Source organism: Microcebus murinus, chromosome 18 (genome assembly GCF_040939455.1).
Source record: "Microcebus murinus isolate Inina chromosome 18, M.murinus_Inina_mat1.0, whole genome shotgun sequence".
Lineage (NCBI taxonomy): Eukaryota > Metazoa > Chordata > Mammalia > Primates > Cheirogaleidae > Microcebus > Microcebus murinus.
This window is the reverse complement of record NC_134121.1, coordinates 28,777,109-28,789,673: the sequence shown is the minus strand read 5'-3', so window position 1 is coordinate 28,789,673 and position 12,565 is coordinate 28,777,109. Positions and strand designations below refer to the sequence as shown.

The 12,565-nt window shown below is 43.8% G+C and overlaps 2 protein-coding genes across 5 annotated transcripts in view; both read right to left on the bottom strand.

The window, feature by feature from the left end:
* Positions 1 to 12,565, bottom strand: part of CA4 (carbonic anhydrase 4) — a 179,097-nt gene that overhangs the window by 89,713 nt on the left and 76,819 nt on the right. The window lies entirely within an intron of this gene.
* Positions 1 to 12,565, bottom strand: part of MYO19 (myosin XIX) — a 38,983-nt gene that overhangs the window by 23,940 nt on the left and 2,478 nt on the right. For all 4 annotated transcript variants that reach the window (XR_012913059.1, XM_012777664.3, XM_012777750.3 and 1 more), the window contains 4 exons: positions 12,014 to 12,165; positions 8,714 to 8,852; positions 8,216 to 8,364; positions 6,575 to 6,688 (listed from right to left, as the gene is read on the bottom strand). Coding sequence is in view for 3 of the 4 variants with exons in the window: in XM_012777664.3 (XP_012633118.2) it covers positions 6,575 to 6,688; positions 8,216 to 8,364; positions 8,714 to 8,852; positions 12,014 to 12,025 (414 nt within the window). In the remaining variant the exon portion in view is untranslated. The remainder of the gene's footprint in view (positions 1 to 6,574; positions 6,689 to 8,215; positions 8,365 to 8,713; positions 8,853 to 12,013; positions 12,166 to 12,565) is intronic.

Here is a 12,565-nt window from a genome sequence, read left to right as displayed (position 1 = left end):
TAGAGTGCAGTGGCATCCTCAAACTCCTGGGTTCAAGCAATTCTCCTGCTCTGGCCTCCCAAGTAGTTGGGACTACAGGTGTACAACACTACACCCAGCTAATTTTTAAATTTTTTGTAGAGATGGGGTCTCACTCTTGCTCAGGTTAGTCTCAAACTCCTGCCCTCACACAATCCTCCCGCCTCAGCCTCTCAAAGTGCTAGGATTATAGACGTTAGCCACCACACCTGGCAAGATTTCACATCACCAATGCTCTTGATTCCTTTGTATAGATCCAAATATTTATTTGGTTTCATATTCCCTTATCCTACAGAACTTCCTTTAACATCTCTTTTTTTGTGGTTTTTTTGAGGCAGAGTCTTACTCTCTTGCCCGTGCTAGAGTGCTGTGGTGTCAGCCTAGCTCACAGCAACCTCAAACTCCTGGGCTCAAGCAATTCTCCTGCCTCAGCCTCCTCAGTAGCTGGGACTTACAGGCATGTGCCACCGTGTCCAGCTAATTTTTTTCTATTTTAGTTGTTTGGCTAATTTCTTTCTATTTGTGGTAGAGATGGGGTCTCACTCTTGCTCAGGCTGATTTTGAACTCCTGAGCTCAAAGGATCCACTCACCTTGGCCTCCCGGAGTGCTAGGATTACAGCGTGAGCCACGGTGCCCGGCCCAACATCTCTTGTAATGTAGGTCTGCTGGTAATGGATTCCTTCAACCTTTACATGTCTGAAAAAAATCTTTCACTTTGATTTTTTTTTTTTTTTTGAGACAGTGTCTCACTTTGTTGCCCAGGCTAGAGTGAGTACCATGGCGTCAGCCTGTCTCACAGCAACCTCAAACTCCTGGGCTCAGGCAATCCTGCTGCCTCAGCCTCCCAAGTAGCTGGGACTACAGGCACGTGCCACCATGCCCGACTAATTTTTCTATATATATTAGTTGGCCAATTAATTTCTTGCTATTTATGGTAGAGACAGGGTCTCACTCTTGCTCAGGCTGGTTTCGAACTCCTGACCTTGAGCAATCCACCTGCCTCGGCCTCCCAGAGTGCTAGGATTTCAGGTGTGAGCCACCATGCCTGGCCCACTTTTATTTTTGAAAGATATTTTTGATTGTTAACAGAATTCTAGATTGACAGGTATTTTCTTTCAGCTCTTTGGGTTTGCAGTTTCTGGCAAGATGTCTGTTGTCATTCTTATCTTTGTTCCTTTTTTTTTTTTTTAAGACAGAGTCTCACTTTGTTGCCCAGGCTAGGGTGAGTGCCGTGGCATCAGCCTAGCTCACAGCAACCTCAATCTCCTAGGCTCAAGCGATCAGCTCCTGCCTCAGCCTCCCAAGTAGCTGGGCCTAGAGGCATGCACCACCATGCCCAGCTAATTTTTTGTATATGTATTTTTAGTTGGTTAGTTTCTTTTGATTTTTTTAGTAGAGATGGGGTCTCGCTCAGGCTGGTTTCGAACTCCTGACCTCGAGCAATCCGCCCGCCTCAGCCTCCCAGAGTGCTAGGATTACAGGCTTGAGCCACCACGTCCGGCCTTATCTTTGTTCCTTTTATGTAACATTTTTCTGGCTTCTTTTAAGCCAGAAAAAGTGCTGGTTTTCAGCACTTTGACTATAATGTGCCTAAATGTGTTTTGTTTGTATTCATCCTACTTGGTGTTTTCTGAGTTTATTGGCTCTACGCTTGCCATCTTTTGTTAATTTTGTAAATTATTACTTGAGTCACATTCTCCCTTTTCTCCGGGGACACCAATTACATGTACAGCTGACCCTTGAACAACACAGGTTCGAGCTGCACATTTCCACTGATATGCAGATTATTTTCAATAAATGTCTCCTGCCTCATCTTCTACCGCTGTCACCCCTGAGACAGCAAGACAACTCCTTTTCTTCCTCCTCCTCCTTAGCCTACTCAATGTGAAGACAATGAGGATAAAAACCTTTATGACTGGGAGGCTGAGGCGGGCGGATTGCTCGAGGTCGGGAGTTCGAAACCAGCCTGAGCAAGAGCAAGACCCCATCTCTACTATAAGTAGAAAGAAATTAATTGGCCAACTAATAAATATAGAAAATTAGCCGGGCATGGTGGCGCATGCCTGTAGTCCCAGCTACTCGGGAGGCTGAGGCAGAAGGATTGCTTGAACCCAGGAGTTTGAGGTTGCTGTGAGCTAGGCTGACGCCACGGCACTCTAGCCTGGTCAACAAGCGAGACTCTGTCTAAAAAAAAAAAAAAAAAAAAAAAAAAATTAAAAAAATAATAATAAAAAAAATAAAAACAACAACAAAAAAAACCTTTATGATAATCCACTTTCACTTAATAGTTAATATGTTTTCTCTTTCTTACGACTTTCTTAATAACATTTTCTTTTCTCTAGCTTACTTTATTCTAAGAATGCATTGTATAATGCAAATAACATATAAAGTATGTCTTAGTTGACTGTTTATGTTATCAGTAAGGCTTCTGGTCCATAGTAGGTCAGTGGTTAAGTTTTTCAGGAGTCAAAAGTTGTAAGTGGATTTTCCAACTGGGTGGGGAATAGGCATCCCTAACATCCATGTTGTTCAACGGCTAACTGTATAGCAGACCATTTGATATTGTACTACAGTTCTTGCATGCACTTCTGTTTTTCAATGTGCATGTCTATTGACCAACTGTCAAGTTCATTAATGCATTCTTGTGCATGTCTAATATATTGATAAGCCTGAAGGAATTGTTCATCATGTTTTTCATTTTGATAATTTCCATTTAACTGTTTACAGTTTCCACATCTCTACTGAAGAGACTGGAAAAACGTTTTCTTGGAAGTACCAACAAACTCATGAGAAACGTTATGGACATTTACAGTCCCACAGGTTTAAAATGCTACCTCCATTGAGGCCCCTGGTTGAAATCCTATCCATAAACAGGAGATTCTAATCAGTTGTTTAAAGCCTTATTTAAAAATATGAGGCCGGGCGCGGTGGCTCACGCCTGTAATCCTAGCTCTCTGGGAGGCCGAGGCGGGTGGATTGCTCAAGGTCAGGAGTTCAAAACCAGCCTGAGCAAGAGCGAGACCCCGTCTCTACTATAAATAGAAAGAAACTAATTGGCCAACTGATATATATATAAAAAAAATTAGCCGGGCATGGTGGCGCATGCCTGTAGTCCCAGCTACTCGGGAGGCTGAGACAGAAGGATCGCTCGAGCCCAGGAGTTTGAGGTTGCTGTGAGCTAGGCTGACGCCACGGCACTCACTCTAGCCTGGGTAACAAAGCGAGACTCTGTCTCAAAAAAAATAAATAAAAAAAAATAAAAAAAATAAAAAATAAAAAAAAATAAAAATAAAAATATGAGCATGGCCGGGCGCTGTGGCTCACGCCTGTAATCCTAGCTCTTGGGAGGCCGAGGCGGGCGGATTGCTCAAGGTCAGGAGTTCAAAACCAGCCTGAGCAAGAGTGAGTGAGACCCCGTCTCTACTATAAATAGAAAGAAATTAATTGGCCAACTGATATATATATAAAAAATTAGCTGGGCATGGTGGCGCATGCCTGTAGTCCCAGCTACTCGGGAGGCTGAGGCAGGAGGATTGCTTGAGCCCAGGAGTTTGAGGTTGCTGTGAGCTAGGCTGACGCCACGGCACTCACTCTAGCCTGGGCAACAAAAGCGAGACTCTGTCTCAAAAAAAAAAAAAAAAAAAAAAAAAAAAAAAATATGAGCAGATACTCAAAGATTATTAACTATTTGGTAAATCTCTTTTACATGAATGACAGGTATCACAATAAATGTAATAAGAATTAGAACTTAAAATTTAAATTTTTGACAAGTGTTCAGAGGAATTGAAAGTAAAGAAAATTATCTCAGAAGATTAAAAAAAGTTAAGAGATGGGCAAACAGGTGAGAAAAATAAGATTATTAGATAATTAACCAAATATCCTACTAATTAGGAGTTCTAGAAAGAGAAAACAAAAGGGAGGAAATTATTAGATATAAAACAAAAATACTTCCCTGAACAAAAGGACACAAGATTCCAGGTTCAAAAGACTCACACAAAGTGCCCAGCATAATAAGTGAGAAAAGACTACATACACCAAGACACAGCACTATGAATTTTAATATTTTGGAAAGAAAAACAAATTACCAGTATGGACTAGGACTCTCAACAGCAATACATAAGGGGGAAAAACCCTCTAAATTTAGAAGGAAAATGATTCCCAATCTGGAATTATAAAACCCAGCCAAAATATCAATCAAATGTGAGACAGAACAGATATGTTCAGATATGTAACAAAATTTAAAATTTAACAAAAATTAAAAATTTGCCCTCCACGTACCCTGTTCTGGAAACTACTGAAGAATGTGCCCCATAAAAACAAGGCAATAACTGAAGAAAGAGGAAGCCATGGGCTCCAAGCAATGGGGGGAATTTATCCCAGGGCAGATGGGAATCTGGGGGTCCACAGAGTAACAGCTGTGTGGCAGCAGCCCTAGGCAGCCGCCTATCCAGATGGGAGAAAAAGATCTGAGAGCTCTAGGAAGGGCATCTTCATAAAAAAAAAAAAAAGGGAGGGGGGACCTGATTTGCTTGTCAGTTTTATTGTTGTTTTTCAGCTTTGGTGACAAATCTGGTAGTGAATTAATAATAGGAATATAAAAACTAAAGTAAAAAAAGGGAAATTATTAAGAAGATGGAAAATAAAAACCATACAAGAAATATATGGCTTTGCTGTGAATAATATGTACATGGTCAAAATAATGTAAATGCTACATATTAACTTAATTAGAAAGTATGATATTATTACATTGAGTATTTATTTGGGGACAGGGAAATAAGTGATAAATCCTCATCAAAATTGGAAGTGAACAGATAAGGTTCAAAGCCAAAAAGTTAGTAAGGAACAATTTAAGCGTATGGTTTAGAAACATGAATGTAAACACCCAAATAAACTGATAAAAGATGTGAAAGTAGCCACCCCTGGAGAGAGGAAATAGGGATTGAGAGATTAGGGGCAGGTATGCTGTTTTTCTTTATAAGTCTTATAGTATTGCCTGATTTTTTGAATTAGATAACTACATTACTAGTAAAAATAATTTTTTTTTTTGAGACAGTCTCGCTTTGTTGCCTAGGCTAGAGTGAGTGCCGTGGCATCAGCCTAGCTCACAGCAACCTAAAACTCCTGGGCTCAAGCAATCCTCCTGCCTCAGCCTCCCGAGTAGCTGGGACTACAGGCATGCGCCACCACCATGCTTGGCTAATTTTTTCAATATATATTAGTTGGCCAATTATTTTCTTGCTATTTATAGTAGAGACGGGGTCTCGCTCTTGTTCAGGCTAGTTTCGAACTCCTGACCTTGAGCAATCTGCCCGCCTCGGCCTCCCAGAGAGCTAGGATTACAGGCGTGAGCCACCATGCCCAGCCTGTAAAAATAAATTTTAAAAATATATATTAGCCCTAGCCCATGGCTACAACAGCTGCTCAGTAAAGGTTTATACCAGGCTCTGGTTGCATGGGTCTTCAGTCAGGTTCAGCTTCAGTTCCCCAGAGCAATTCTAGGCAACAATGGGCTTTGCCCAGGAGCTGGGCATCAGCCATTTCATCAGCCATCTTGATATAGCACCTGGAGATCCCTTCCTAGCCCAAGTCTAAGCCTTCATCCCTGTAACTTACTGTCTTTGTTTCCTTGTCTCTCTTTCTCAGTGGACTAAAAGTCCCCTAGCTAAATGCTACATTTTTCAACTCTGATCCTTTCCCTGCCACCACCTGCCCCCAGCCTAAAGTCTAGAATCTGGTAGGTTCTCAGCAATTCTCTCATATGGAGTGAAGACAGAGGGAGTTTATAGTCTAAAGAATCCCTTGTGAGGGTAAAAGTGCTATGGAAAGGGTGAGGCTGCTGGGTGAGGCTTGACAAGAAGCTGGCAAAGCCTTGGCCTTCTCTGAAGAGCTATGCAACTCTTCACTCATCCTTGTGCCACATTCTATTTCACCTGTTGTAGTTCTGCCACTCAGGAGGCCACATCAGGAGCCTCCATCCTCCCCAACATCGAGGTTCTGGCCCAACGCACTGCTCTTGCCACTATGGACAACCTGGAGGGTTCAAGTGGTCTACCCTGACAAATCCTTTCCAATAGTAACCCCAGCTACTTCTGGAGCACCACTGCCATGTGCCAAGCCTCCACCAAGTACCTTATGTGCACTGGCTCATTTAACTGTCACGGAAGTCCCCTGAGTCAGGTGTTGGTCCTCTCCTCCCTCTCATTTTGCAAGTAAGAGAACCGAGAACTTGGCAGGAGCTAAATACCATTCTGATGTGCTCTTAACCACTATGCTGTAATCCTCAACAGCTGACTTTTGTTTCCAGTGGTGTCAGAGCTGGGAGAGACCTCTGATGAGAAAATGAAGGCTTAGAAAGGAAAGTTATCTCTCCAAAAGTGATAGAAGAACTAGTGGTAGAGCCTGGACTGGAACCCTGTTACTTGACTTCCAGCCATGGGCTTGCCCACCATTATGTGCCAATCCCTGCTTTGGCCAGCCTACCTGACAACAACTAGGCAGCAAACGACACCCCTAGAAATTCGAGCCACAAGTTGGGTGAGAAAGAGGTCTTCTTACCTTTCCAGCACCACTCTCTCCACTGACAACAATAGACTGGTTGACTGGCTCAATCAGGCTCTTGACATTCCTGTAGGTCTGTTCACCCACACTGAACACATGGGGCTTCAGTTTCTAAAACATCAAGGGGTGAAAGGTCATGTGAGGGAATGCCTGTTTTCAAGGAGTGATTGAGCCAATGATGGGTGAGATGGGGAGGCAGCCAATGGCAGTACCAGGATGCTTCTTCGAGAAAATTTCTGGATGTTGGGCCTAACTGTGGTACCCCTATGGTGGCTTGACCCACTCATCTCTCAGGCTAGAAGCAGTGCTGGCCTTGACTAGTCTATGACCTTAACTCTTTAAACTCTCATCTTGCTTTAATAGTCTTATTCTGCTACATATTATTTTATGTTATTGTACTTTGCAGCTTGCAAGAACTTACAAGTTACTGCTTAAGAAGTCTGTACATAGTTAGATAGCTAACCCTATTTATAGATGAGAAATCTAAGGTTCACAGGAGTTAAATAACCTTTCAAGGCCACTCAGCAAGTAAGTATACCTGTGTGATTTGAATTCCAAAGTCACTTTTCTCTTTTCCTTCAACAAATATTAATTGTCCTCAATGTGCTGGGCATGAAACTGGGCACTAAGGAAACAGAGGGGACCATGACCTGGCTTTTGCCTTTGAGGAGACAGGGCAAATAGTCGGGGAGATAGGGGGTCTCAGGACAGACTTCCAGTGGACTCCACTTTGACACTTCACTATGCACAAACTTCCAGAGGGCCAGACCATCTGCATGATGCCTAGCCAGTCCAGCCAGCAATAATCACTTACCCACAGCTTCCTGAGGGAGAAGGCACCTGGACAGCATTAGAGCTGTCCCTCTCTACACGTAACCTTGCCCCAGCCACCTATCACCTAGAAAGTTACAAAGCCTCCAACTGTTCTTTTTGCCTCCTTTCTCACCTTCCTGAACCAGAATCCCAGAGTAATCATTCCCCTAGTGGGTTCTGTTCACGGTCCCACCTCAACCTGGATGAACACGATTTGTGTTTTCTCTCCACCTGGTGTGACGCTTCAGACCCTTCACAATAGCCCTCAATTCTCATCTTCCCACCCTCATCTACTGCCAGCAAGTTTGTTCTTGCCTCTCCCTGAACACATCATGCACTTTTAAACACAATCATACGCATTTCCTGCATGTACCACCACTACCACCACCCTCTACCCCTCAAATAATTTCTCTTCTCAATAGAAGAATTTATATTTCTTGGTAAAGATGAACATGTGCTGAATCTTCTAGGGCAATTTTTATTGCATGTAACTTCATTCTTTTCTAAACAGAAAATAATTTTCTGGTTTGTCAAATATACCTTTGTAAATCCTTTCCTGTCAATCCTGCAAACAAGAAAAAATCATCCTTTGCTCTATGTCCCTATTATGGGTTCCAAACTCAGTTAACACATATTTATCTCCCACTTTGTACTTTCTATCCTGTAGTCAGTTCTTTTTGTGTCCAAACTTTTTCAAGCTCTTGTTGGGCAGGAGATTTGAATGACTACAAGGCTGGTGAATAGATCCATAAGGACGGGAAAACTGAAGGGAGGCCTAGGGTAAGGTGGGGAGCCCTGAGGCCACAGGAAGTGGCTGAGGCTTACCTGGGGCTGAGGTGCAGCATGGTACTCTCTCATCAGCTCTGGCAAGTAGAGATGAGGAACAGGTTTGAAGGGGTTCAGAGCCACCAAGGTGCAGCCAGCATTGGTGTAGAATGTGTCTGCCATGTACCGGGCCTGCAGGCACCTCAGGACTGAGACAGAGATGCTGTTAGCAAACTCTGGCTCAAATGCAGACAAAATCACACACACAGACACACATCTGCCGAACAGCCCTTCTTCTGCAATTAGCCAAGTGTCATTAGATCCTAGCAGCTCCCTGATGAATAGATATAAGATCTAATTAAGACGAGCCCCAAATCTGCAGCAAAGCCTACCCTGGGGAGCCCAGGTGCAGTCAGGCTCCCAGAGGTCTGGAGCAACCCGCCTAGCTCCAGGTCAGGAGTGTTGCCTGCCTTGGTCCGACCTGGGGAAGCTGTGCTGAATAAACTCATTGCACCTCCACATTCTTGGAGATGGCGCTCTTGAGTGGGAAGCCCATACCTGTTTCCAGTGTCACAGGATTCACCTTGGTGAGATCATCCAGCTGGTGCAGTGGGGCCTCTCTGCCCAGGAACTCCCGCAGGTCTTCTCTGTGAGATTTCCCACTTTGGGCATCAGAGTCTGGACTGTGGCCATTGACCTGGAAGAGAACAAGAAGGCCATGAGAGCTGGAATTCAGACCAGCTGGCAGCTACCTAAGGGTGGGAGCCTGTATAGTAGCAAGAGAACAGGTCTCTAGTATCACAGTCTGGTTGGATTCAAATTTCAGTTCTACCAATTATAAGTCCTGTGAGCCTGAGTAAGTTACTTACCCTCTCTGAGCCACAGCTTCTTTATTTGTAAATAAAGGAAAATAAACTCAACTCACAGGGCTATTGGGAAGAAAAGCAAGCAGAGACATATAAAGCATTTAGTCAGTGCCAGGCACACAGTATATACTCAATAAATGCGACCCCACCTCCTCTGCCAAGAGCTCCGGCCAAGTGTCAGCTTCCAGGCTACTAGTCTTACTGGGCCTGGCAGGAGTGTGGCCCAAAGGAGGGGCTGCTATAGGAGTATTACAAAGGAAAAGTGCCAGTTAGGCCTTTTTGGAAAGAGATCATTCAGCTTGTGATGAAAAACAGCTGTACCTTCCCAGAAAGGTATCCCCACGCCTTCGTCACCTGCTCACTGGGGCTTAAATAGAGGCTGGCAAATAAATTAGTTCCCTCTGCCCTGGGTCTACTTGAGAGAAAGCCTGGCTCAGAAGGTTGTTTGAAGAACAGGCACAAAGGGAACAGGCTCCTTCTCTTTCTCCCTTGCTCATCCAACATTTTGTGCATGTTTCATCTCCCCACTTTCCTCCCATGGTCTCATTTCTCCTCCTGTCTCCCTCAGGGGTGCCGGAAAGATGGGTGGGAGTAGAAGACAGGCATCTGGCACAAATTCAGCCACAATTTATGAACAGCTCTGATCCAACTAAAGAGACACCTGAGTAGAGGGATCAAGGGCCTGGATTTGAAAGCTACATTGCCTGGGTTTGAATCCTGATTCCACCACTTACTAGTATTAATATAATCTTATGTAAGTTTCTTAATTTCTTTGTGCCTGAATTTTCCTCATCTATAAAATGGGAATGGTGACAGTACCTACCTCACAGATACTACTAAGCACATGAAGGCTTTAGAAAGGCATCTGGAATGTGCCCCAAAAAGTCAGCTATTCTTCTTCTAAAAGTGGCTCTTTCATTTGAGAGGGGATGTTGAAAGAAAAGTAGTAAATAAAAGTGGCTCTCCTAATTAGGCAATAATATATCAAAGGCCTTAAAACTATCCATGTTCCTTAAGCCTACAATTCTGCTTCTCAAAAATGATCCTACATAAAGGCCTTAAGAATGTCAGTGTAGGCCGGGCGCAGTGGCTCACGCCTGTAATCCTAGCTCTCTGGGAGGCCGAGGCGGGCGGATTGCTCGAGTTCAGGAGTTCGAAACCAGCCCGAGCAAGAGTGAGACCCCGTCTCTACTATAAATGGAAAGAAATTAATTGGCCAACTAAAAATATATACAAAAAATTAGCCGGGCATGGTGGTGCATGCCTGTAGTCCCAGCTACTCGGGAGGCTGAGGCAGGAGGATCACTTGAGCCCAGGAGTTTCAGGTTGCTGTGAGCTAGGCTGACGCCATGGCACTCACTCTAGCCTGGACAACAAAGCAAGACTCTGTCTCAAAAAAAAAAAAAAAAAAAAAAAAAAAAAGAATGTCAGTGTATATAAAGCCATTTATAATTGTAAAAGAATTGAAACCACTATTTCTAAATGGTAGACTGCTTAAATTATAGTACATTCATACAATGGAATAAAGCAGGCTACAAAAAAGTATACCTTTCAGTGTTTTAAAAATACATTTAGGGAAAAAAATCCACGGTATTCTCTAAAGTGTTGGTTCTAGATAATTTTAATGCCCTTTTTGTTTATCTGTATTTTCCAAATTTCTGATAATGTGACCTTGAATAAGCCAGTTAGCCTCCCTGAGCCTTATCTCCAAAATGAGGCTGTAATAACACTGTATATGTAATACTCTATCTTTCTCATGGGGATGCTATAAGGATTAAACAAGACAAGGGCTCAACACACAGCAACTAGTAATATGGTTATGGTGACCATTACTGCTTTTTTAATAAGGGGGAGGGAAAAAAACAAAACCCAGCTGGGCATGGTGGCTCGAGCCTATAGTCCCAGCTACTCAGGAGGCTGAGACAAGAGGATCCCTTAAGCCCAGGAGTTAGAGGCTGCAGTGAGCTATGATCATGCCACTGCACTCCAGCTAGGGCAACAGATGTGAACCCACATCTTTAAAACAAACAAAACCCAAGCCAAGTTAAAAATAAAAACTAAACTAGAGCAGACAATTGTCTTTCCTGCTTCTCTCCAGCCTTCAAGCCTGTTTCATGAGCCATATGGCCAGAATGTCAAGCAGCAGTGTCTACCATGGCTCCCTTTAAGCTGGCCAACCCCACACGTGGTTATCTTTGTGAGTTTCAGGCACTTACCCTACCTAGGACTCCACTAGACTGTGAACTCCTTAAGGGCAAGTACCATCTTCAACATTGCCTCAGCCTAGTGCCTGGAAATACTTAGTAAAATAAAAATTTACCAAATATGTACTGGCATTCTCTCTGGACCAGAAGCTACACATGAAGAATGTGAGACAGAGTATGGGTATGAGACAGAGTTCCACAATAAAGAGTAATTTGGAATCCTACAGGCCTGGGGCAACAGTAACCTTTCCAGAGAGGCAGAGGCCTGGAATAAGGGCAGTCTTCATGCACTCCGTGATCCATTCATCAGAACCCTTCTGTATTTCTACAAAAGTCATCTCCCACATTTTTGCACAGGCTGATATCCTTGCCTGGACTGCTTATTTTCCTTCTCCACTTGACTAATTCCTTCTTAAAGGCTCTGCTTCAAGGAACAGATCCTCTTGGAAGCCCCAGGCTTCTATTATGCCTCAATAATTCAGGTGGCAGGGACATCTCTCAGAACTCCCTCTGTAAGGCCATGAAAGTGCCCGAAGGATTCCCTTACCTATCCCAAGGAAAAGAGCTAAAAACCACAACAAGAAAGATTCAAATCAGAGATCAGGACAAGCTTCTCGATGGTAGGTAAAAGGCATTGGAGTATCGAGCTTCAGAGAGAAAAGACAACCTTTAAGAGGTCTTTCCCTTCCTTCCAGGTGAGGGGAGTAGAAACTTCATTCACACAAGCAAAAGATGGGAAGGTGCTTCAGGTGCTTGTGGGCCTGGGTTATCTAAGGTCAAGGTTTTACCTGCTGGAGCATATTGCTTCAGTGTGGTCAGCCAGGGTGTGGGGTCGCAGGCACAAGGAATGCTCTCCACCTGGTCATGGGGCCATGAGCTGGGACATGGCTTTAGCAATGAGTTCAGTTCTGGAAGAATCTGAGACAAGTCACCCAAGAACCTATGGCATGAGAGAGAAGACAAGGGCCACACACAGGTGAAGGTTTTTCCAGGGTGACTCACCCTTACTCCTCCCACCAAACAGAAGCAACCAAAATGAGAAGCAGGGCAGGCCTGGGCAGAGAGTGAGAGTCTGTCCTTTCCCTTGCCAATCAGGAAACGGGAAACTTTTATGAACGCCTCTGGAGGCTCCCCGGGCCAGTTTTATTACAGGGTTAGGGTTGGGGCTGAAAATCTTCTGGTCATTATGCCTAGAGTCAACTCATGATGCTCTAGGAAAGCTGTTGTGTGGTAGGGAAATCATAGCTCAGTCATTCACTAAGTGTTCGAGCTTGGGTAAGCCACACCACCTACCTCAATTCCTCACCTTATAAAAGGGGATAGTTAAATTTACCTCACAA